The 27,131-nt window shown below is 34.8% G+C and overlaps 1 protein-coding gene across 1 annotated transcript in view; it reads left to right on the top strand.

Annotated features, from left to right (window-relative positions):
- The window catches only part of SP4 (Sp4 transcription factor), a 60,361-nt gene that overhangs the window by 20,820 nt on the left and 12,410 nt on the right, over positions 1 to 27,131 (top strand). The window contains exons 4-5 of the mRNA XM_010967186.3: positions 14,225 to 14,453; positions 22,196 to 22,395. Coding sequence (XP_010965488.1) covers positions 14,225 to 14,453; positions 22,196 to 22,395 — 429 coding nt within the window. The remainder of the gene's footprint in view (positions 1 to 14,224; positions 14,454 to 22,195; positions 22,396 to 27,131) is intronic.

Genomic DNA, 27,131 nt, shown 5'->3' with positions numbered 1-27,131 from the left:
TGCACATATCTTTAAATTATTTAAGTTAGTCTTTTCTGTCAAATGTACAAACTTCTATCTGTCTGTCTTTTAAGGTTTATTTCTGTAAATGAGTTTTTTTTAATTAGTTAGACTCTGAACTCATGTATGTGAACAGAATCTTTACTTTGCCTGTGTTCTAATCTCCCCCATATGCCACATATTATTTCTGTTTAAGAAAGTCAATGTAATTTTAGATATAACTCCCCCTCCAAAAAAAAAAGATGTGTTCATACTCTTCTCATCTTGAATGAAAGTGAATAGAGATGACTAGAATTGAATTCCCAACAACTGAAGGTGGGTCTGGATTGCATGGTAGAGGGTGTAGGATAGTTCTTACATGAGTAGAATGATCCCCTCTGTGGTTTTAGAGAAAAATTTGTGGCTAGTTCATCTACACTTGAAAGTGGAAAGCTAGTATTTTCCTGGTCGCTCAATTTGCTGTTTAGAGGTGTAGCTTAAAATAGCCATCTATGGGGTTAGACTGATTTGTGACAGCCTAACAGTGTTGGCCCAACTTCCCTTGGCCCTGAACTGCACAACTATTTTAAGCTGTGACCCTAAGAACTGACAGGGCATACTGTACCTTCATAGCACTGAGTGCCAGTTCTGTGTTTCCAGGTCAGGTCAGTTGTAAACTTCTGTGCAGTTAAGGCTATCATTCTAATGTTTTAGGAATCCTCATACACACTGGCACAAACTAGGTTGCCATAATAAATCAGATTTCATTAAAATAAATGCCATTTTAGGGGAAGAAAAGAATTAAAACACAAACCCTATGTTTTACCTATTTAATTTGAACATTGTTTGTTTGGGTGAACTGCCTGTAAAACAGAAAAATCCCATCATTTGGTGATCATTGTTACAAGATTTTGCCCCTTTTGGATGCCAGTATACTAATGCCTGATTCTGTGATTGCCTTTGCCCATGTTCTCTGCTCTCATGTCAGATTGCTTTTTTCTCCTCTGTTATTTTGTATCGAGGTGTTAGTGTTCCTGGTTGCCAGTTTTCTCTTTTTCTTATTACTTACAACCTCTCAACTACATACCTTTTTTGTGTGTGATTATTCCTTAAGTTCCTACTAAGTGTAGGCACAGGGCTGAATTCCTAGAACATAAAGATGGTATTAGACATAGTCCTTGCCTTCAGAAAAGCTTCTGTTCTATGAGAAGACAGAATACTCATTAAAATTAAAGATAGTACATGGAAATAATACACAATGGCATATACTGAGAGCAAGCAAACTGAATGATAAAAGTAATATTGAAATTAAAAACAGGAAGATGCCACTTTTAACCAGGACAGAAATGAAACGCTTCCTGAAGCCTAGGAGGCTTGAACTGATTCTTGAAGGAAGGGAAAGCCTCTCCCCCAACCCCAAGAAAAAACAAACATTAACAAAGAAGGAAAACATTATTGGCCGAAGAAACAACAGATACAAAAGAGAGCTGGCATGTGCTTTACATATTTCAGAAAGAATTGGTACATCATTTAAGTTAATGGAGACTTTGAGAGAAATGGTAGAAGTTGGCTATAGACTGCAAGTGCGTATATTTTTGGAGGTATAGAGGAAGGGAAGTTTCATTTATAAAGTGGTGTTTTAGTTTTATTATATAGGAGAAACAGGAAAGCCAGTTTTAGGACTGTAGAGTTAATTCAGATATCAGTGATGGAAAATCTGAACTTGGGTGTAAAGTGTGTTTCAGGAAGATGTTAAGACGATAAGATTTGATACATGAATTTAGAAGGGAAAGAGTGACTTAAAGGTAATTCTTAAGAGTTTGAGCCCAGATGACCATGAGAATGATTGCACCATGAAAAGAAATGATATTGAGAAAACGAAAATGATGAACCTGAGTTCTGATACTTGTTAAGTTTGAGTTAATAATAAAACATTATTTTGGAGATGCCCCATTTGTATTTGGAGATTGGATCTGAGAAGAGGGATCAGAGTTGGCATTCTAGATTTGGAAGTCTTCTGCATAGAGATGATGGTTGGAATTATGGCAGTATGTGAGATTAATGAGGGAGACAGTTTTGAGTTTGAAGTGCAAAAGAATGAGAACTAGCTTTAGGGTTACACTCGAATCTTTGGGAGATGAAAGGAGAAAGTTGAGTCAAGAAAAATGAGAGGAAGTCAGAACGATAGAAAGAGAACTGGATTCAAAAGCTAAGAGAAATCTCAGTGTTGAATGTTGAAAAGATGACTTGGAGAGTGAATGCTGAGAGAAGTTTATTGGAGTTTGTGTTTGAGTCATTTGGTAAGACCTGAGAACTGTGCTGTTTAATATGAAAGCCACTAGCCACATGTGACTATTTACGGTAGAACTGATGAAAATTACAAATTTCCTCTGTTGGACTACGCACATTTCAGTAGCTGATAGCCACATGTGTCTAGAGGCTGCCATATTGGACAGCCCTAATACAGACTATTTTCATTATTGTGGAAAGTTCTGTAGGACGGTACTTTATAAAGCTTAGGGAATGCTACAGCCTAAACTGAAAACATTTAAATGGATGAGTGAGTAGTGAAAATATTGCCCTAGCAAATACAGGATATACTTTGCAAAAGTTGGATGGAAACAGGACACTGTCTTGGGGGCTAGTAGAGGAAGGCTTTTTTTAAGACTGATTATGTTCATTCTTTTAGTAAATATTTATTGAGGTCCTATTAGTTGCTAAGTACTGTGCTAGGTTCAGATACCACCATGCTAGAGAAGACATTTAAAAGTATATAAATATATAATTGGAGCAGGGATGTTGGGGATTAGAAATTAGTTATGATGTAGTGTGATAATGCTTTAAATAGAAGGACCCATCTTCTATGGGTACATGAAAGTACAGTTGTCCCGCCCTCCTTATCTGCATGTGTCACATCTGTGGGTTCAACCAAGTGCAGAACACAAACATAGCACACACAGACACTTCTGCAGTTGATTAAATCCACATTTGGTTGAATCTCTGGATGCAGAACCTAGGGATTTGGGGGGCCAACTGTGAAACTTGAGCATTGGCAGATTTTGGTAAACACAGCAGGTCCTGGAACCAATCCTCTGCCCATACTGTACTGTATAATCACATGAGGAAATTTGCAAAGAAGATTTCTCAAGGAGGTGTGATACAGGATAGCTCAGGTAGGATGACACAAATTAGCCAGGTTGGCAGAGAAAGAATATTCCAGGCAAAAGGTCAGAGTCACAAAATAGCATAATGTGATCAGAGAACTACAGATAGTTTCCTGAGTTCAGATCAGGAGTTTATGTGCTATAGTCATGGTGGCAATGCCAGGTCATAGAGATACGTCTCTTGCCATGACAAGGAATTTACGCAGTATCCTGAAGGCTATGGGGGCCCTTCGAGGGACCTTAAGAAGTGCAATATCATGGTCAGATTAACATTTTAGGTTGCATAATGTGGACATGGATGAGAGGGGGCTTGAAACTAGATTGTTTCAAGGAAAGTAGTTCAGTAGGAACATAGAATTAATGGAGAGGGAAAGACTGGAAAGAAAACTGAACATGTTTTCTGAGGCAGTAGCAGGAGATGAAATCAGATTCTTTTCTGAGGTGCTTCTGAGGAGAATTACCATTCGATGTGGCAGAAGTTCAGAGAGGCAGGGTATTAGTGAGGGATGCCAGACGAAGTCAGAAAAGATTGCTGTATTGAGAATGTGTCCAGTCAGATAACTGGAGAACAAGGTGAGGATGAGGACGAAGTTCAAGTTTTGGGAGTGAGAATGGCAGAAGGTTAAGTGACTGCTCAGAGAAGAGGCACATGGAGCTTGACTTCTTAGAGGTGGAGCAGTTCTGACTGATGACAGAGTTGGAGTTGGGATTCTGCTTGGAGGTGACATCTTGAGCATGGAACTGATTTTCCTTTCCAAACCTGCTTCTCTCCTGGGTTCCTTTAGTCCCAGTTAATGGGCTCATTCTCCTCCTTGTGACCCAGACCAGAATTCTTAGAGACTGACTTCATCTTCATAACAGTGATTTTAACCAGAGTTTGTAGTTTTATGCCTGGACCCTGATTCAGGTCTTGATTTTACCACTTAAATCTTTTATCAGGTGCTTCTCAAGATACGAGCATCCTCATCTGTAAAATGGCAATAGTCATGTTACTTTAGTGGCATAATATATATAAGGTGCTTTGCACAGTGCTTAGAACACAGAAGAGTTTTCACTAAGTTCTAGCAATCATTTTTTATTATAATTTTTTTTCTTATATTGAGTTCTTCCTTTCTGTTGTCATTGTTTGTTCCAGGGCCTCATCATCTAGAAGGTAAAATAGCTTCTTAGCTGGCTTCTCTGCCTCTAACTTTTCTGTCACATACTTGACATTCCAGTTTTCTTAAAACCCAGATTTGATTATGCACTCCTTTTCCCTTCCTCAGGGCCTTCCTTCATAGGTTTCCAACTGCAGACTTTTCAAGTTCAACTTTAAAGTTCAAGTAAAACTTTATTACATTTCATTTTCAAGAAGTATGAGAGCCTATTGTGGGATAAAGTTTGTGATTGCTATCCTGTCAGTTCAGGACTACCTATAGTGACTCTGTTTACCTCTGAAGAACTGAAACAAGCTTTAAATATTTAAAAACTATTAAAATGCTCTGTAGAAGTAGTCAGGTTTTACTTTTATTTTTTTTTCACCACCCTCTTAAAGTATGTATGGTTCAATTAAAAAATAAATGAAGGAAAATAAGAAGTTTTTGAAAAATAGTGCAATTCTGTTTAAAGGAAATACTCAGATCCTTCTGGGATCAATTGTTTGCCTACTGGGCAGGGGTGCTACAATGTAAACTTTTCCCTAGACAGACAGAGTTGAGAAGAGTTGCCCCTTAATCTGGATAAAGGCTAGAATAAATAGAAATAACTAGGAGCTGAAGAGAAATGTGTGTCTTTGTTTTGACTGAGCATTTTCCCCCAACTCCTTTATTCATTTGTGTATTCCTGACCCATGGGAGGCTCTCAATAAATGATTACTATGGTAAATAGAACTGAATATATGAACTGGAGCCACTCTGTACATTAGATTATTTGTCAGCCTTCTAAATTAGGAGGAGGAAAAATACATACAAATTGAGTCCTTTTATTTGTGTGCCAGTTATTAATTTGTAACCCTGAGAACTGCCTAATAATATTCTATAACCAAATAATTTTGGAGGAAAATGTGAACTTCTATTATAGACTAATAGGAGATACTTTCATCATTAGAAAGTCATTATTCCAGTGGTAGAGTGTAGGAACAGTACTTCTGCAAGTTAAGCATAAGAAAATAGACAAGCTTTTCAGCGGAACATGGGCTCTGGAAAATGAGTAGGACACACTTAAATACTTAAACTTATTTAAGAGCCAGTGCCATATTTTTTAAACTAAGCATTTGTGGAGATGTTAACTTTTTCATGACACTAGAATATTGCCAGTCTCTAGGGCATTAATTTGAAGGTCTCTACCAATGTTTTTCCAAAGTTCTTAACTACAGGCACATTTAATCATTATGATTCAATGTGTATTTTGTGTGTTTTTGCATAATTTGCAAACTATATTTGCTTATTAAGCTCTGAAAGTTGTCACCCTGCTTTTAAGTTTTATCAAATTATACTTAAGATTTATCAAATTATAACCACCTCAGACCATATCAATACAGTGGGTTTTGAGCAGACTTAGCTATGAGCTTTTAGCCATTTCCATGGCCAAACTTTGCCAGTGTGTGTAGGTGGGTTTTTGTTTGTTTTTTAATACTTCTGTGTTTATGTCTTACTCATGTTGTGCTGAAAGGCATTGATCTCCAAAACAGAAAGAAGAAAATGTTAGAGTTTATCTTTCTAATCAAACAATTTAAAATATCTACTTCTTTTGTATGTTTTATAATATATGCATTGGTATGCATTTATTTTGTATGTATAAATTATAAATATATTGGGTTGTGAAGTCAAGGTATTTTTACTGATAGGGTTATATAGTAAAGAAAATCAGTATTCTCTCAATTCTGCTTAGATGTCCCTCCTAAGAGTAGTCATTCTGTAGGAATGGGTTAGTTCTTCCTCACACTTTGTTGATTTTGGGTATTAGATCATTCATGAAGTTCAGGGTACATTTTTTTTAAATGTTGCCCAAATCTGCTCTTTATGGTAAACATTTGCTTTTCATGAATAATGACATCCCCTTTGGGACTTAAAGCAGAGGGAAAAACTTAATTCACCTACTATGCCTCATCAATAGCAGGTCCTAAGTGATTGGAGTTGCCTTTCCTTCCTAGTTCAAGGAGATTCAAAAGAGCAACACCTTTAAGCATCAGAACTGGTAGGTAGGCTTTACTTGTGTATACCGCTGAGATAGCTGCTTTTGAAATGCAGTCTAGTGCCTGCTAAGCATTGTGGAATTTCTGATCCATTTTAAGAGATGTTTAGCCTGTAAACCAAACTTGACCTAGTTGTGTGTGTATGTGTGTGTGTTTTGTTTTTAATAAATGGTAATGAAAACCCGAATTTTAAATTGATACATGGTTTTGGTCAAAGTAGTTTTCCGATCTAATCTGAGTAAAGGTCATGTTACAACACTGATAAAATCATGTTCGTAAGGTAATATGGAGGATAAAATGATGGACCTTCTCCAGGTCTTGTTTAGAAATTATGAATAGAACTTACACACTCAGTTCCATTGGTTGTTTGGCACTTTAGTATCTAAAATGTGACCTTAAACCCATTAATTTCCTGCTTAAAACCATTTATAACTCTGTTGCCTCCAAAGCCCAAATAACATTCCTGGTTCCCAGGGAGATACCATAGCTAGACTGGACAAGAGCACAGGGCTCTAGATTCAGGCTGAACTAGGTTCACATCTTGGCTTTATAGCTTGATAGCAGCTATGTAACACTGAGAGGGTATTAGTGTAAGTGTAAGTGCAAAGTAGTTGATTTTAGTTCTGGCCATTTAATAAATCCAGTAAATGTAGGTGATTATTATATGGAAGCTATTCTCTGGATTAGAGAAAGGAGAGATGGGCATGATTCTTTAACAAGGACCCATCCCTACCCCTACCCCTACCGCAGAAAGTCAGTTCTTTAAGGAATTGAATAAGGCTCTTCTTGACATATCCCTCCAACACTATCTTTAGCCCCTCACTTCCTTGAACTTTAATCTCCAGCAATAATCTGTCTCACATATGCCTTCAAATGTACCTGTCTCATTGCTTTCCTGTTTAGTGGTTTCATCTCCTCCATGAAACTTTCATTGTTTCTCCTTGACAGTAAGTCACTTTCCTCTGTACTACGTCAGCATTATGTATGTTTTTGTTGTTGCACATATTATAATTATTTGTCTGAACTTGTCTTCTCCACAGGTCAGACTTTTATTTATCTCTATTTCTCCAGAAGTGGTAAGCAGGTAGCAGGTACTCAGGAAATGTTTGTTGAATGAATAAGTCTCACTTGAACACTAGGTTCTCATCCAAAGATCTGAAACTTAAAGAAATCTGAATGACTGTTATTAAGTATTTGTACTTAGTAAATTATGCACTTTCAGATGTACTAGAGTTAACATTCCTCTTGAGTGTTTGTCATATTCCAGACATTGTGCTAAATGTTACGTGCATTATTTCAATTAATTCTTGCCACTCAGAGGAAAAAACTGTAGATTTAGAACTCAAAGACAGATCTGCCTGGCTCCAAAGATCTATTTAATCTATAGATACTACTAAACTATTTTATTGTGTCTACTCAGGAATTCAGCATAAGGTTATAGATTGTACATGACCCATGGTAGGCAAATAGTCCTGGAAATCATTGGCTAATATAGTTCACCCTAATTTAGTAAGTGCAGAGAGGACTCAGTTATTTCTTAATATTCTCAGGTTATAGTTTTGCAGAAAAACGCATAGTTAAAAGCTTGTGAATAAGATAAAGAAGTATTTTGTAATTTATAAGCATAATTTTCAAACTCAAGGTATTATTCTTTTTACTACCACTGTACTATGGAACTTAGCCAAGTCATGTATCTGTCAAAGCTGTCAAAGTCTATTCTCTAACGTATGTTACTCTCTTTATAAAGGCTTTAATTCAGAGTCATGTAGTGGTTTTTCTTTTTTGAGACACATGTGGTTTATAGTTTTTCCAGGTATACAAATGTACCATGTTTTAATATTTCATATATTTGATTTTGATTCTGGTTGTTTATACTGGTATGAATAAATGAGAGCCATGAAAACTAGTTATTTGAAAGCTCAGTTTAAGTAAGATTTCTTAACCTCAGAACTATTGACATTTTAGGCCAGATAACTCTTTGTTGTGGGGGCCTGTCCTGTGCACTGTAAGATGTTTAGCAGCATCCCTGGTCTCTGTCCACTAGATATGTGTACTATCTTCTAAGTTGTGACAACCAAAACTGTCTTCAGACATTGCTAAATATCCCCTGAAATGCAAAAATACCTCTAGTTGAGAACCATTAGTTCAAAGAGACTAAGAACCAACAAAAGTAGAATTTTTCTTTTCTAGCTAACTTTTTTTAAAAAATAGCTTTACTGAAGTGTGAGTCATTTACCATACAATACAGCCATTTAAAATTTACATTCAGTGGCTTTTAGTATATTTGCAGAATTGTACATCCATTACCATGATCTAATTTTAGGACATTTCATAACCTCATAAATCCCAGACACATTAGCAGTTGCTTCCCATTTCTTCTCACCTTCCCTCCAGCCCTAGACATATCTGATTATCTTTTTATGTTTAGGTATATACAGCCTTCTTGCCTGTTTTAAGTCAGATTATAAAGCAACCAAATCCTGTTTCAGAGTATAGTAATTGAAAATTACTTACAATGTAAGGAGACATATATTCTTTCCTGTGTATACCTTCAGAGGCCTTTATTTGTTTAGACAGATTCCATGTTTCATCTGTAGAAGAACTAAATAAACCTAAATAGGCTGATTTAAGAATCATTTTAATATTATTTAGAACAGTAAGAGGTCCCTCTAGCCCTCCATGGCAAGTTTTATGTTACAGAAATCAGCAGTTCTTGTTTTTCCTTACCAATTCTAGTAAATAACCTTATATCCTAGGCTGTATATAAAAAACACAATTATGAAACATATAACTAAAATAGTATTTTGAACCTGCTGCTTCACTATAGGTCATAATTTTTAGTGAATTGGTAGTTGGGTTGATTTTTTTAACAGATAAATAGTTGGTTTTGTTTTGTTTTTCAAATGTATGGGTCTGTTTTACTTACACAGTAATGTTACCTGTCACTCAGTATAGGAAAAAAAAAACTTGCAAATTATTGTTTTTCCATAAGAAGAAATAACAATTGGGGTATATTCTCTTATTTATTAAACAAAAATATTAACTGTCCTTACCTCAAAAAATTGGTGTGAAATCCTGAAAGAATCAAATCACTAACAGTCTAAGGGAATGGACGATAAGGTTGTATCTTCATCTTTTTTTTATTTCTGCTTTCCCCCTTGTGTTCCTGTTGTGTTTAAATGTTATGAAGGTGTCAGACTTTTTAAAAATGTCATTTATAGCTGAATTTACAGTTGACCAAGCCATATTTCCTTTGGTTATAAAATGTATGGTTAAAACTTACACATCATATAAAATATTTTAAAGAAGTCCTTAATAAATAGAGCTACACAAAAGAAAAGACCTGAGCTCCAGTAGATAAATGTTGAAGGACATGAACACACAATTCAGAAAGAGTATTCAAATAGCCCATATATATTTGAAAAACATGTTCAATTACATTAGGAATCAAATAAATGCAGATAAAAGCAATGATGAACTACCAGGTCTGTAAATTACCAGCATTTTTTTTTCTTTTAAAATTAGTCTTTAAAATGCTAGTAATACATGAAGACATTTTCCTTGTTAAAAAAAAATAGGTGCAGCTAGTACAAGTAAGGCTAAAGCTCCTGCTGACTACACTCCAATCTCAGACCCCCCTTTTAGAAGTAAGCACTCTTAATCAGTTTGCCATATGTCCTTTCAGACTTTTTTTCCCGATTTGTTACATGTGAATATCACTGTAGGAAATACATAGTGCCTGTAGTATATATCATAATGTAAACATCAGTAACTTTGTCTCATTCAACCATGTTTTAGAGGTTTATTTGGTTAGTAGATAAAGATTTCTTTTGTTGCTTTCAACTATTACAGAATAATCCTATTCTATAACTGTTATGCAGTTATGATTCTTCTGGGAACTATGTTAAGAATGAACTTATAGAGTAGGTCAGTGGTGGCAGGGAGACCAGTTAGGAAGGTATTGTAGTAATTAGGCAAAAGAAAGTGGTAACTTGGATTACCATTTTCGTGAGATGACCTGTGTGATTCCTGGACAAATCGCTTATGAAAAATCTTGGTGGAAATGTTCTCTGGCAGGTGACAAGAAGAGTATGGCACTCATAAGAGGTATTTGAGAATGTACAGATTTGGGAGATAACAGATAAATGTAGTAGTGGATGAGATAACCCGAGGAGCGAATGAGAAGTGAGAATTCTGGAGAGTAGCCTAAGGAAAGACATGTATGTGGGAGTGGTTAGAGGAGTAGGAGGAACAACAGTGGTGAGTAGCATCAGAGAAGCACAAGGAGGAGCGCGTTTCAAAAGCAGGATGGGATTGGCAGCTCCAGGTGCTCCAGAGAGGTGAAATAAGATCAAAGGGAAGAGTGTCTTTGGGTTTACCATCAACGAAATTGTTAGCTCTGTCATCATTTTAGCAGAGTGATGGGTTGGACACTTAATTTCAGTAGTTTAAGGAGAGAATGGGAAATGAGGAGTAAAGGCAACCAGTGTAAATAACTCTTTTAAGAACATGATGTCAGTTTAGAGTTAAGTGCTAATAGGGAAGCTAACAGAGGGGAAGGATTTCTAAGAATGTGGGGAATTAGCTCTGACAGTCAAGTTTTAAGGACAGAGTGGTCAGTGGTGTAACATGCAGCAGTATGGTCTCATTAATGTGCATTGAAAAAATGTACATTGTATTTGGCCATAAGGAGGAAATCTGTGAGTCAGGAGCTGAGTCCTTGTGGTGGAGTCCTCTGACTACTAGGCCTTGGTCAATGGGGAACAAATGAAATTATTGAACATGGAAGTGATATGATCAGAACAGTGTTTAAAAAAAATTTTTTTTTAATCTGGTAGCAGTTTGGAAGATAAGATAGAAGAGATAGGTCCCATTTAGGATAGTGTAGAGCACAAAGTAATGGACCTGGACCAGGGTGGTGGTCCTGGCAACAGAAAGATAAGGTAGATGCAAAAGCTACTATGCTATTATGTACCTTTTATGTAATCAAATAGCAATCAAATGGATTTAATTAATGGATAAAGGAGAAGTAACCTGAATGTTGATTTTTTTAAGGTTTTGAGTGTGGTAATAAGGAGAATGGTAGAATTTACTGAAACAGAAATACTAGTAGAAGCAAGATTTGAAAATGAATTCATTTTTAAACTTTCCTTTATTAAGCTTATGTTATGGAGTAGCTACCATGTGTTGGGCTCTGTTCCACATCTGGAAATACAGCAGTGAACATAACAGGCAAGATCTCTGTTCTCTTGGCACTTAACATTCAGAAGTGAGGCAAAGACAGAAATAATAAAAGAACAAGATAATTTAAGGCAAGTAAGACAAAACTTGGTGATAATACAGAAGCAAACTAAAGGGAACCATTTTAGATGATGTGGTCAGGAATGGCATTTCTGAAGAGGAGAGATTTGAACTGAGATCAGATTATTACTAAAGAGTCAGCTGTGCAAAGATCTGAGTGCACATGCATCGTCGCCCAGACTAGAGAGTGTGTGCAAAGATACTAAGATGGGAATGAGCTTGATTTGTTTGAGAGCCACAAAAACCCAGTGTGTTAGGAGCAGAGTGAGCAAGGGAGAGACTAATACATGATGAGGTAGGTCTGAGATAGGTGGAGTTAAACTTGAGCAGGGCATTGGAGGCCTTGGTAAGGAGTTTGGTGACTTGTACTTGATGGGTAGCAGTGGAAATGAAAGAAAAAGTAGTATTGAGCTATTGTTGAACTTTAACTGTCTGAGACATCTAGGTGAAGAAGTCAAGAGAGTTGTCAGGCTTAAATATGTAAGTTCAAATATGATTTGCTTTGTAGTATTCATTGAAATAACTTCTCAATTGTTTAGGTACTGAACAAATAAATGCACTCATGGAAGTTTGAGGAGCCTATCGAGGAAATGGTCAAGGGCTCTGAGGGTGAATGATCAGCCAGTGATCAGGGATCCCTCACAGTTCTTTGATACAATAAAGAATGTCTTAAATAAATATCATTGCAACCTGAAAGGAATAACCAACTGTTGTATAAAGAGTGGCTGGAAAAATTATGGCCAGAAATATTTCATGATTTCAGGGGATATAAAGAATACTTGCCAACTTAAAATCCCTGCATTTCCATAGGGACCGAGCTATAAAGACTTCGTGTAGGGCTGGTTTGGTTAGAACTCCCATTTCTAGAAATGCCTTTTTTTTGTTTGTTTTTTCCTCTGGTAAACAGGAAGTATGTATATCACTGTGTTTCTTCATATTCAAGTAGTTTGAATAGTTGCTTAGCCAAGGTCATCCTTAAGGAGTCTGGTTTTACTGAACATGTAAAACTTACGTGTGTTCAAAAGCTACATTGAGGCATAATAATTATATTTTACATATTGCTTTACAGTTTACAAAGCCTTTACCCATTAGGAAATCAACTTTCTTCATAAACAACTCTTAAAAGTAGATAAGGGACAGGAATTTTAGGGAGGTCTGCATTAGTAGAGGGAGGAAACTGAGGCTCTCCAAGTGCGTAGTCATTGAATGAGAAATGAATTCACAACTTGTGACTTTACTTGCATTTCTTTACCTATCATACCATGTTAAAAATTTTCAAATATTTAAACTTAAGTGGAAGAACTAAAATATGTATCCTTACTAAAGCAGTGACAAAATATATTTTTTATTTGTATTAAATTATTGGTGCTACCAAAGGTTTCAGAGTGGTGTGAATACACAGAGGAGGTTAAGATTAACTTTGGCTGGCAGAGTTAGAGGCTTAATTTTGTTTCAGACATATATGCTATATTCTCATTTGCTAATTTGTATTGTCTTTTCTTAGTTGCTCTGCATGTTTAAAGTGCTGCATATGCAGCTTTGAAATAAACCATTTTATTTTATATCTAGTACTCACATGTTTGTTTCTGTATCCATATTTTATTCTTGTATTGCCAACCAACTCAGTGGAGATGAGTATTAATAATAGCTAACATGCAGTGATCAATTCTGAGCCAGGTTCTGGGATAAGGAGTTGGTAAAAATTAGCTTACTTAATCCTAACATCAACTCTGAGGTGGGAGCATTCCTTCTTTTCTGTCCGTTCACATACTTACTATTTTGAAAGAAAGAAAAATTATAAGGCATATTTAGGGTCACTCAGGATCAATTTAAGCCATGTAAATAGACATTTCTTGTCATATTATGTATTTATCAGATTTTTTCCCTAAGTACAAAAGTTGTTGGTTTATGTTCTGACCTGAGAGGTGAAATCTAAGCTATATAATGTGAATTAATAAAGTAATATCCTAAATGTCTGTTTTATGATTTTAGTGATAGTGTGTAATAATCATGCATGGTTTTTCATTTTTAAAAACTATTTAACTCAATGTGTATACTTAAAAAATGACTCATTAATAAAGAGATGTTTGCTTAAAGTATTTAGGAATAAGAAATGTCCATAAAACTTAATCCTTTTACTTTTCATTCCTGTGTTTTCATGGAGTGAATGAGATATGTTGCTCACTGTGGAAATGGTAATAATAATGCTCTGCATTTATATAGTATCTTTTATCTGAGGATCTCAAAGTGCTTTTCAAATAATATTTCATGAATCCTTACAGCACTTCAGTGAGATAGGTAGGTAGGTGGCAAGGATTATTAATCTTCATTTTACGAATGGAGAAATTAAGCCACAAGAGGGTTAAATGATTTATGTATAGTCCCACCAACCACTTACAGAGGCAGCCTGAGCTACTAAATTGAGAATATATTTTAAGAGGATTGGCATACTACAAACTGTTAACCCATTTGCTTCTGTACTTTACACAGATTGTCTGTTAGAACAAATGTGGTAGCTTTAAAATGTCCATATGGAAATTTTTTAAAATTGTTTCTTCAGGTATAGAAAACATTGTAATACTCTTTTTTACCCCTGTCTCATTTTTAGGTCAGCAGCAAGGACAAGATGGAGTAAAAGTCCAACAAGCTACGATAGCTCCTGTAACGGTAGCAGTTGGAGGGATTGCTAATGCAACGATAGGTGCTGTTAGTCCTGACCAACTCACACAAGTGCATTTGCAGCAAGGCCAGCAGGCTTCTGATCAAGAGGTGCAGCCTGGCAAGAGGCTTCGAAGAGTTGCCTGTTCCTGTCCTAATTGTAGGGAAGGAGAAGGAAGGTAAATGCTCTGTTGCCATCCAACTCAGTGGAGACTAGTAGTAATAATGGCTATCATGTAATGAAGGCACATGGAATAGTAGTTAAAACCAAGCGATTGGCTGAGGACTTTGATCATTAGAACATCACTAGTAAGCCCAAAAGTTAAGATACACTGTTGTTATGAGGGAGGTTAAATCAACCTGTTCTAGGAATGGGATTTCAGTTGCCCTGTACCTTGAACCTTATACTTTCTTTTAATGTTTTTTTTTCATTATTATGTAAAATTTTAAAATAACTCTATTGTTATAAAACTCACATACCACACAGTTTACTCATTTAAAGTGCACATTTCAGTGGGTTTTTTTTTAAAATATAGTCACCATAGTCGTGCATCCATCACCACAGTCAATTTTAAAACATTTTTGTTCGCCCCAAAACAAACCTTGTATTTTTTAGCCATTACTCCCTCATCCCTCCCAGCTCTGGGCAGCCACTAAACTAATTTCTATCTATAGATTTGCCTATTCTGGATATTTCATATAAATGGAATCACACAATATGTGGTTTTTTTGGTGACTTTCATTCACTTAGCATAATATTTTCAAGGTTTATCCAATATTATAGCATGTGTCAATACTTCATTCTTTTTAATGAACAAAATAATATTCCATTGTATCAAGTAGTATTTTACTTACCCATTCATCAGTTGACGGACATTTGGAATTCTTCCACCTGTTGCTGCTGTAAATATTCTTATGCAAGTTTCTGTTTTTGATTTGCATCTCCTTGATGACTAATGATGTAGAGTATGTTTTCTAATGTGCTTATGGTTGGCCATTTGTATCTTCTTTAGAGAAATGTCTATTAAGATCTTTTACCCATTTTCATTAGATTATTTGTCTTTTATTATTGTATTATAATGCTGCTTTAAATATTCTAGATACAGGTCCCTTATCAGATACCTGATTTGAAATATTTTCTCCCAATCTGCAAGTTGTCTGTTCACTTTCTTAATAGTATCCTTTGAAGCACTAAAGTTTTTTATTTTGAAGTCCAGTCTTTTCTTTGGGTGCTTCTGCTTTTGGTGTCATTTCTAAGAATCCATTGCCAAATCTGAAGTCACAAAGATTGTCAGTTTTCTTGTTAGAGTTTTATGGTTTTTGCTCTCTTATGTCTTTGATCAACTTGGGGTTAATTTTTGTGTATGGTGTGAGGTAAGATTTTATTCAATACCTTTTGTTGAAAAGTCCATCCCTTCCCCATTCATTGAATGGTTTTGGCACCCTTTTCAAAAATCAGTTGATCATAGACACATAGGTTAATTTCTGGGCTCTCAGTTCTGATCAGTATGTCTGTCTCTATGCCAGTACCTTACTGTCTTGATTACTTTGGCTTTGTAACTTTTGATGTTGGGGAGTATGAGTCTTCTGACTCACTCTACATGAGTTTGTGTCAGATGCTTTTCTGAATCTGTTGAGATGATCATGTAGTTTTGTGTTTTATTCTATCAGTATGGTGCATTACACTAATTAATTGTCAGGTGTTAAAGAACTTTTGTGTTCCTGGGATAGATACCATTTGGTCGTGCTATGTAATTGCTGGATTTGGTTTTCTACTATTTTGTTGAGGATTTTTGCATCTATCTTCATGAGAGATATTGGTCTGTAGTTTTGTTTTGTTTTGCTTTGTTTTGTTTTTCTTACACTGTCTTTGTCTGCTTTTGGTAAGGGTAATACTGGCCTCATAGAATGAGTTGGAAAGTCTTCCTTCTAGTTTTTTGGTTTTTTTTTTTTTTTGAAAGAGTTTGTGAAGAACTGGTGTTAATTTTTTAAATGTTTTGTAAACTATGAAGCTATCTGGTCCTGGGCTTTTCTTGTGAGTATTTTTTTGACTACCAATTCAACCTCTTGTTTTGAGTTTTATATTGTTCTTGAGTCAGTTTTGGTACTTTGTATCTTTTTAGGAATTTGTTCATCTTATGTAAGTTATTTAACTCATTGGCATACAGTTATTCTGGGTATTCCTTTATAATCCTTTTATTTTCATATGGTTGGTAGTGATGTCCCCACTTTCATTTCTGATTCTAGTAATTTGAGCCTTCTCTTTTTTTCTTGGTTAGTCTACCTAAAGGCTTGTTAGTTTTGTTGTCCTTTTCAAAGAATCAGCTCTTTTTGTTTCACTGATTTTTCTCTATTGTTTTTGTGTTCTCTATTTGATTAGTTTCTGCTCTATATTATTTCTTCTGCTTGTTTTATTTTAGATTTAATTTTCTCTTTTTTTCATTGTCTTAAGATGGAAAGTTAGGTTATTGATTTAAGATCTTTTTTCTTCCAGTTTTATTGAGATGCAAATGATATAAATTCAAGGTGTACAGCATAATGATTTGACTTAACATACGTCATGAAATGATTATCACAAGTTTAGTGAACATCTATCATCTCATATGGATATAAAATTAAAGAAATAGAAAAAAATGTTTTCCTTGTGATGAGGACTCTTAGCATTAACTCTCCTAACAACTTTCATATTTAACATACTTCAGTGTTAATTATATTCATCATGTTGTACATTATATCCCTAGTACTTATTTATCCTGGAACTGGAATTTTGACTGCCTTTATTCATTTCTCCCTTCTCTGGTAACCACAGTCTGATCTCTTTTTGAGTTTGTTTATGAGGTATGATTGACCTATAGTACCACATGTTAGTTCCTGTTACACAGTATAGTGATTCAGTATTTCTATACATTTCAAAATGCTCATAGTAAGTCTAGTTATGATATGTCACTGTACAAAATTGTTACATGGTTATTGACTATATATATTCCCTATCCTGTACATTTCACTTCCTTGACTCATTTTTTAACTGGTAGTTTGTACCTCTCAGTCTTTCTCACCTAATTCTTCCCTCTGCCTACACCCCTCTCCTCTGACAACTACCTTTGCTCTCTCTATATATAACTTTTTCTTTTTTATGTTCATTTATTTTGTTTTTTAGATTCCATATATAAGTGAAATCATGGTGTTTGTCTTTCTCTTTCTATTTCACTTAGCATAATACCCTCTAGGTTTATCCATGTTGTCACAAATGGCAAGATTTCATTCTTTTTGTGGCTGAATAATATTCCATTTGTGTGTGTGTGTGTGTGTACGTACACGCGCGTGTGTGCATGTGTGCACTCCATCTATTGATAGGTATCTAGATTGCGTCCATATTTTGACTGTAGTAAATAATGATGCAGTGAGCATAAGGGTGCATGTATCTTTTCAAAATAGTATTTTCATTTTCTTTGGATAAATACCCAGGAGTAGATTCCTGGGTCTTACGGTAGTTCTATTTAGTTTTTTAAGGAACCTCCATACTGTTTCCCATAATGGCTGCATCAATTTACATTCCCACAGCAGTGTACGAAGGTTCCCTTTTCGTCACATCCTTACGAACATTTATTGTCTTTTGGATAATATCTATTCTGACAGGTTTTTAAGGTAAGATCTTTTGAAATACAGGTGTTTACAGCTTTAAGCTTTCCTCTAAGCATTGCTTTATGTGCATGTATGCGATGTTTTAGTATTGTTGATATGTTGTGTCTTTATTTTCATTCATCTCAGAGTTTTTTTCCAGTTCCCCTTTTGATTTCTTCTTTGGCCCACTGATTATTTAGGAGTATATTGTTTAATTTCTAGATATTTGTGAATTTCCCAGTTTCCTCCTACAACTGATTTCTAGTTTTATTCCATTGTGGTTAAAAAAAACTTTGTGTTATTTCTGTCATTTTAAATTTACTAATATTTGTTTCACGGCCTAGCATATGATCTGTCCTAGAGAACATTGCGTGTGCACTTGAGAAGATTGCTGTTGTTGGGTAGAGTGTTCTATGGATGTCTCTTAGGTCTAGTTCATCTATAGTGTTATTCAAGTCTTCTGCTTCTTTGTTGATCTTCTGCCTAGTTTTATGAGAATGCCACTGAAGATAGAGAATTTAAATCTCCAGCTATTATCATTGTATTGTCTATTTCTTTGATTCTGTTAGTTTTTACTTCTGTTTTGGTACTCTGTTACTCCTGTTTAAGTGCATTAATGTTTGTAATTATTATACCTTCCTGATGGATTGACCCATATATTCTTGTCAGATTTCCCTCTCCATTTCTAATAACATCATTTGTTTTAAAGTTTATTTTGTCTAATATTAGTATAGTCATTCCAGCTTTCTTGTGTTTGTTGTTTGCATGATACCTTCTTTCATCTTTTTATTTTCAATTTCTTTGTATTTTTGTATCTTTGAATATAAAATGTATCACCTATAGACAGAGTATAGTTGGATCTTGTTTCATTTTAAATCTAATCTGACAAAAGTCTACCTTTTGATTGGTTTGTATAATCCATTGTCATTTGATGTTATTATCAATATAGTTGAATTTATTTCTACCATTTTACTTTGTTTACTATGTCTCATGCTTCTTTTTGTTCCCCATCCTTTCCTACTGCTTTCTTTTGAATTAAGTCAATATATTATTTTAATTTGTCATGTAGCATTTTAATTTTGTTAATAATTTTTTTCACCTTATGGAGTTATTTCTTTAGTGGTTGCCGTAGGCCTTATCATATATATCTTAATTTATCATAATCAGTGTAAGACTTATAGTAACTTAATTCCAGTGAGTTATAGAAATGTTACCCCATATAGGTATGTTATCTTGTGCCCCTTTTAATGATATTATTGTTGAGTGTTATAAACCCAACAATACATTGTTATAATTATTACTTTATATGATTTTATGTCTTTTAAAGAAGTGAGAAAAGGTGAACAAGTATATATTAGCTTTTGCTATGTTAACTTTATCACTTACAGTTTTCTATATTTATTCCCATCGATTTGAATTCCCATCTAGGGTCATTTCCTTAGCTCCATACGGCTTTGCTCTTACCCACCTCCTATGTGCTGTTCTAGGCAAATAAATTACATATGTTGTACTTCTATAATGTTTAGGCTTAACAATACATTTTATACATATTGTTTTATAAAGTTGCTTTTTAAATTAGTTAAGAAGAAATATATACTTATGTTGTCCTTTATAATTAAAAAATTACTTTTGCTGGTGCTCTTGATTGTTTCTTTGTATGTGTTTGAATTACTTTCTGGTTTCACTTGCCCTCAGCTTAAAGAACTTCCTTTAGTATTTCTTACAAACCAAATCTAGTCTCCACACATTTTCTTAGTTTTTGTTTATCTGAGAATATCTTTATTTTATCTTCATTTTTGAAAGATAGCTTTGCTGGATATAGAATTCTTGTTTGAGTTTTTTCCTTTGAGTACTTTGAATATGTTTTCTCACTGCCTTCTGACCTCCATTGTTTATACTGAGAAGTCAGCATTTAATACTACTGGGGTTCTCTTGTAAGTGATGAGTCCTTTTTTTCTTGCTGCTTTCAAGATTTTGTCCTTGTCTTTGGGTTACAGGATTTTTAGTGTAAAGTGTCTATTTGTGGATCTCTATATTTATCCTACTTGGAGTTTGTTGAGCTTCCTGAAAGTATAGATTAATGTTTAATGTAATAAGTTTTCAGCTATTTTATCTTTGAATATTTCTTCTGCTTTGTCCCCCACCCCCTTTTCCTCCTGTCTCTTCTCCTCCTGGTTTTTTTTATTCATATGTTGGCATCCCATGTTTGTCTGACATTCTGTTTATTCTTCTTCGTTCTGTTTCTTGTCTGGTTTTTGGATTGCATAATCTCTATTGATCTACCTTCAGTTTCGCTTTCTTCTTTCACTTGAGTCCCTCGTGAATTTTTCACTTCAGTTGGACTTTTTATCTCAAGAATTTCCAATTGGTTCTTTTAAAAATTATTTCTAGCTCTTTATTGATATTCTGTTTGGTATGACATTGTCATTATACCTTGCTTACCTTTTTTAATCATGTTGTCCTTTAGTTCTTCGAATATATTTATAATGGCTACTTTGCAGTCTTGTTAAATTTGGTTGTTCTTACAGGCAGTTTCTCTTGCCTACTTTTTTCCTAATGTAAAGGTTATACTTTCTTTTATTGCTTGCTTGTTTTTTGCTTGTCTCATAATTTTTTGTTGAAAACTGGAGAATTGAAATAATACATTGTAGCAACTCTTAAGTTGTCCTCCTCCCACCTCTGGCTTGTTATTGTTGTTTGCTTGTTTATTTAGTGACTAGCTGGATTATTTTAGTGAGACTCTCTGCCCCCTCTCCCCCACCCCCATTGATGCATGTGGCTCCCCAGTGACCGTGGGATGGCAGTGGTTTTGGTAGGGATCTTTTTGGCTCTTTTCCCGACCACACCCAGCTGTTGAACTCCACTAATTGCCAACTGATTGCTCTATTGTTTTCAACAATTCCCTGAAGTGCATATTCCTCCACAGACTGATCCAATCAGGTTTTTAAAGGGCCAGGACTGGGAATTAGGTCTGTGATTGAGATTTATTCTGATTCTGTAGAGCTCCTGCCAGCTGCCTCTTTCCTCAGTTCTCTCTGGTATCCCAGCCAGTCAGTCTGCAGTTTAGTCTGTTACTGCAATGAGTGTGTTAGTCTCCTCCCAATTGCCTTTTACAGCAGTCTCCACTGTTTTCTAAGAGCAAACCTCTCCACACTCTGTTGCAAATGAAGTCAGTTTCTTTGGGGGAAGAGAACTGGAGCTTTCTGTTTTACAGTGTGCTCTCCCTCTGGCCAAAATCTCTGTACTATGGCTCTTGAACTGGGGGGTTGGGACAATGGCACATTTCTCCCTAGGCATTCCTGCTGTAGGAGCTGAGCACTTGTGGGGAATGGAGCAGCAGTAGCCTCAGGTTTTACTAGCTTGTCTCCCCAGGCTTGGAATCTCTGATTTATGAACTGCAAATGAGCTGGGTCATGGATAATCTGGACCCCAATGTTTTCATCATGCCTCATCCAAGGTAGAGCCTGTGTCTCAGGGATTGGGATTGGGTGGAAGAAAGGAGTTCCTAATCTGTCAGCCACACTTACCTGGAACTTAGTCTCAGCAACAGATAATTAAGGATAGATTGAGAAATGATGATGCCCTGCCCCTCCTGAGAAAATACCCTCCAACTGGAAGGTGAGAGAAAAGGGAACCCTGTTCTCCGTTGCACCAGTCTATAGTGTTTCTATGTCAGAGAGGTGGAAGGAGGAAGGAGAACGGGAGTGAGTCTTTCTTCAAATACCGTAGACTCTTCACTGTTTAGCAAGTTCTATTTGATTTTCATGAATAAATGTTTCTTTATTTGCTGTATACTCATAGGGCCATTTCCAGAGATTGTAAATGGTATTTGCTTTTTTGTTTTTTAATCATTTTTGCCGGTTTCACTGGGGAGTGTAGATCCATGAAGCTCCTCATGCTGTTTTTTCTGGAAGTGAAACTCTGAACCTTATTCTTTTAAATGAGGATTATCATCTTTTGGTATTTGAGAGAAGAATGTTCAAGTGCTTTGAAGAGGTTGAAGAGATGTTTCTCCCAAGGGAGGAGCCTACTAGGAAAGGAACATGAATCCCATGGCAGAACATAAACTCTCTAAGATTAAGGTGTTTTCATAGTACTTCTGAGTTTACTACACAGCTTGGGTTTTTAAAAACATTTTTAATTGAAATTTTTCTTATTTGTAACTACGGTTGTAGCATCATGATTTTAAAAACCCATTTAGAATAACATCATTTAATTACCTTGATTTCCTCTTATTTTTCCTTAATTATAAGCTTGATGTTTGGGAGTGTAATTAACATTTGGTTTTTGTTTTTGTTAGAGGCAGTAATGAACCAGGAAAAAAGAAACAACATATCTGTCATATTGAAGGATGTGGAAAAGTTTATGGCAAAACATCTCACCTACGAGCACATCTTCGCTGGCATACTGGAGAAAGACCTTTTATATGCAACTGGATGTTTTGTGGGAAAAGATTTACAAGGAGTGATGAGCTTCAGAGACATAGAAGAACCCATACAGGTTAGTTGGTTTATTTTAGGACCTGTATTTTTACTTCTTTTTTCATTGCTTAGATGAAAATTTTAGTGATAATTAGCTATCAAATTGGAAATACGCAAATTAAGGAGAATTCAGTGTCGTGATTATATGAAAGATGTTTAAGATCAAAATTTTTTACCTCATTTCTGAGATATATTTTATTCTACTTTTTATAAGCTTTATTGGCATAATTACATGACTTTGAATTTTTTCCATTTGCTTATCTTGTATTCTTAGCATGTTGAACTCACATACATTACTTTTTGTCAGTATTTAAATAGATGAAAAGAAAGTTGAATTATTTTATTGGTGACTATTACTAGTTTTTGTGTTTTCACAATCTGGACAATTGACTGAAGCATCAAGAGCATCAAATATATTCTTCTCATTGTCTTTTAAGGTTTTTGTTTTTGTTTTTTTTTTTGTTTTTTGTTTTTTTGTTTTTTTGTTTTTGGTAAGTTTGGTGTTTTATCAGTCTAGAATTTTTTTGATGATGGCCTGGAAGGAAATACAATTTTATTTTTCTTTCATGTGGAAAGCCATTTCTTGAGTAGCCCATTTCTTTCTCCACTGGTTTGTAATGAAACTTCTCTCATGTATTAATGTCTCCTTTAAGAATGGCTCAGTTTCTGGGTCCTCTGGTTTGAAGCTTTTATCTATTTGTCAGTTCCTACACCAATACTGTATACTATTGTAATTACCAGAGGCTTATATTAAGTCTTGATATCTGTTAGGGCAATGGGGCAGTTTTCTTTTCTTTTTTTTTTTTGCATGTAACACCGACTTTCTCTGTTTAGAACACTATATATATGTATATATATACACACACACATATATAGACACAATATTTAATTATTGAATAAATTAATAATTTTAGTAGATTTTTTAATTGGACATTAAACTTTTATCTTGTATCAAGGTACATGTAGGGCAAAATGGCAGCTAGAACTAACATTTATTGCTCAGCTACCATTTATCAGATGTTTCAAATATATTATCTCATTTGATTCTAACAGCAGCACTGTGAGCTAGAAATTGGCTCCATTTTACAGATTAGAAAGTAGTCTCAGGTAAGAAAAAGTGGTTGTTAAATCTATTTAAAGTGATAACTAAAAATTATTTAGTTTGATATGCATGTAGATTAGTAATACAGATGAGTCTTAGTATAATGGCTCAATCACTGAGTTAATATTTTGCTAAAACCAAGAATTTTAATGTAAAAGAAGTTTTAAAAACTTTGTGTATATTACCTGGGAGTTTCTAATGCCATCTCATCTTACATATTGGCAAATCTGTTGTGATTAAAAATTAAGCCCATAACAATATTGATGTCTGTTTTAGAAAAATACTGTGCTATTTATGTCAGTATGTAGTAATTCCACCCTACATTAGCAGTGGGACAGATTAGGGATGCCAAGAAAATTTGGAACCTCTCACATGGTTTCATCATTTTCTTTGAGAAATAATGAATTTCTAAGGTTAATTTCTATTGCACATCCACACTCATATAGATAATACAAATTTATTGAAGGATTTATATAAATACATGTTTCAAAACCAAAGGTTAATGATTTGAAAGCATAATTTCTTCCTTTTTAAATGGTCCACACCATTATCATCTTTTAATAACATGAATAATTCAGAATTTAACATACGTTAAGCTTACTTTCAGTGTTTCAAACATATTGAATACATCATATACATAATTGTTTAATTAAACATGGTATTCTGAAAAATGTTTAGCTTTTATATCAGCATATACTTTTAAAGACATAATATAGTAACTTCCAATGTTTATTAAAGTTGCTGAAAAGAATATGAAATAGTATCTTTTGAAATAAATAAGTATTGATTAAGCATTTAAAACCTTGGTTATTCATGGGAAGAACAATGTTTTATCTAATACCCAACCAATGCACTGCAGGAAAACTCAGTCAGCACCTTACTATGAATGAATAAATGAGTTATTTTTATTCACTGATGAAAATAGTGCAGATTTTTTTGCTTTTGGTAAAATAAATATTAAAAAAGTTTTCAGATGACACATGCATGTTGTATTTAAAAATCAAAATCATATTGAAGACCTTGGATTGTTAAGGAGACTCTTTGCCCTACCCCCTATTTTGCTCCCCAGAGAAAACCATATTTAATCTCTAAACTATTTTTACATTTGAATTCATCCTGTGATGGCTGCCATATATCTAAATAGTATGCTTATACTGTTATTTATTGATACATCAATATTAAACACTCTATTGACTTCTTGCATTGAGTTGAGAATTTACCTCACTTTGGGCATGCAGTTGGCCAACAGGAACCTGAAAAAGTGCTCAGCACTGCTAATCATTAGGGAAATGCAAATCAAAACCACAATGAGATATTGCCTCACACCTGTCAGAATGGCTGTCATCAAAAAGACCACAAATAACAAGTGTTGGGAAGGATGTGGAGAGAATGGAACCCTTGTGAATTGTTGGTGGGAATGTAAATTGGTGCAGCTGTTACGGAAACAGTATGGAGGTTTCTCAAAAAAACTAAAAATAGAACTGCCATATGACACAGCAATTCCACTCCTAGGTATATATCTGAAAAAAATGAAAACTAATTTGAAATGATTTAGGCACCCCAATGTTCATAGCAGCATTATATACAATTGCCAAGATACATAAGCAGCCTAAGTGTCCACCAGCAGATGAATGGGTAAAAAAGAAGTGGTAGATCAATACAGTGGAATACTACTCAGCCATAAAAAGAATGAATTTTTGCCATTGGCAGCAACTTGGAGGGTATTATGCTAAGTGAGATAAGTCAGACAGAGAAGGACAAATACTTCATGATACCACTGAAAAGTGGAATCTAAAAAATAAAACACACTAGTGAATATAACAAAAAAGGAACAGACTCACAGAGAGAACAAACTAGTGAGAGTTTCACCTCCCTATTTTTCTCTCCTGTGTGTTTTTTGTTTTTCTCCGAAGTTTCAAATTGCCTTCTTTCCCCTTGCGTTGATTAACTTTATCACCTCCTCTTGTTATTTTAACTTTTCAAGGAAAGTATCAGCTCCATCCAGTTTCTTCTTATTCCTAGAGATCTCCAGCTTTCTAATCAAACACTGATTGATTCCTCTCTAGGGCTACTGCGTTTGTAATATTGACTCTTTTTTTCCCCTGCTCTTTTGGTTTTGATCTAGTGTTCTCAAGATCTCACACCTTCAGTTTTCTGTTTATTTCCTTGGTTTCTGGAAAACATTCTGAAATGCTTCCTACAAAAAGGCATAGGGAAGTAACCTAATTTTGAAATGTCTTTGTTTTGCTTTTCCACTTACGTGATGGTTTGGTTAGTACAGAATCCTAAGTTGCAAATTATATTCATTCAAAATATTAATGGCTCTGCCCTATATTCTCCTTGCATCCGTTTTACTAATAAGAAGTTCATTGTTACTCTTTTCTTGTTTTGTGTAGATGACCTAATCTTTTCCTTTTAGCTTTTAAGAGCTTGTTAATTTTATTTATTTATAATTTCTTAAATTATGAAGTAATTTTAATTTACAGAAGAGTTATGAAATGAAGCTCTTTTATACTTTCGAAAGAGTTGCAAAGATAGTATAGAAAGTTCTCATAAACCCTTCACCCAGCTTCCTCTGTTGCAAACCTCTTTTATAACACAATGTTAAGAAATTAACATTGGTAGAATACTATTAATTAAACTATAGACTTTCCCACAGATAATCCTTTTTTCCATTCCAGAGTTCAGTCTAGAATACCACACTGCATTTATTTGTCATGGCTCTAGTCTTCTGCAGTCTGTGAAATTTCCTCATTCTTTCCTGGTCTTTTCTTACCTTCACACTGGAAGATTAGGTGCCCTATAGAATATCCCTCAATTTGGGTTTGTCTTTTTTTTTTTTCATGATTAGATTGAGGTTACAAATTGTTGCTGGGAAGAATATCACAGACATTATTGCTCTTCTGATTCTGTCTTATAAGACAGTACATAGATGAGAGTTTGGTTCTTCTCAACCCTTTCCTGGGTAGGCTCACAACCCTAAGCTTCCATATAGTCTTCTACATTACAAGGAGTATGTCAGAGCTTTTCAAAGCCCCTATGGATATTTGTATCTCCCAGCTTTTTATTTTAAGTTTTTTGTTTAGCCTTTTTATTGTTTGGCCCAAGTGTTGTTCATTGCCCTGGACATCCATGAAGTTTAAACACATGGCTATAATTGTTTTAGACAACACGTGCCATTTTCTACTTCCAGAGGAAGGTTTTTGCATTGGGCTACTTCCAAGGAAAGTGAAGTACAACAGTATTTTATGCGTCCTCCAAAGAAACAATGGTGATTCTTTGGGAAAAGAGTTTTGAAAGCTCCAGCTCTGTTCTGCTCCCTCTGGTGGCTGCCAGGCTGCTGGAGAGTAGAAAGTGGAACTAGGCAAATTAAAGCATCGCAAAACTTGCTGTTCTTACCAAGAAAGAGCTATTTTTTTAAAAAATTAAACAGCCCCTGAGTTACTGCAAGCCTTGATTAATTTCCAGAGTTTGAAAGGGTTGACTTGTTTTTTTCTCAATTTTCTGATTCCTTTCATAGAGCAGTGATTTTTTTTTTTGGTCACCATCTTTACTGACGTTACCTCTTTTGTGTTTTTTTGTTTTTTTCCCCTTTATTTCTGAAGAATTACAAGGATTAGAGAGTTGTTGAGTTCTGTTTGTGACGTGTTGAA

This window comes from Camelus bactrianus, chromosome 7 (genome assembly GCF_048773025.1).
Source record: "Camelus bactrianus isolate YW-2024 breed Bactrian camel chromosome 7, ASM4877302v1, whole genome shotgun sequence".
In the NCBI taxonomy this organism is placed as follows: domain Eukaryota; kingdom Metazoa; phylum Chordata; class Mammalia; order Artiodactyla; family Camelidae; genus Camelus; species Camelus bactrianus.
This window is presented reverse-complemented; position numbering and strand designations above follow the sequence as displayed.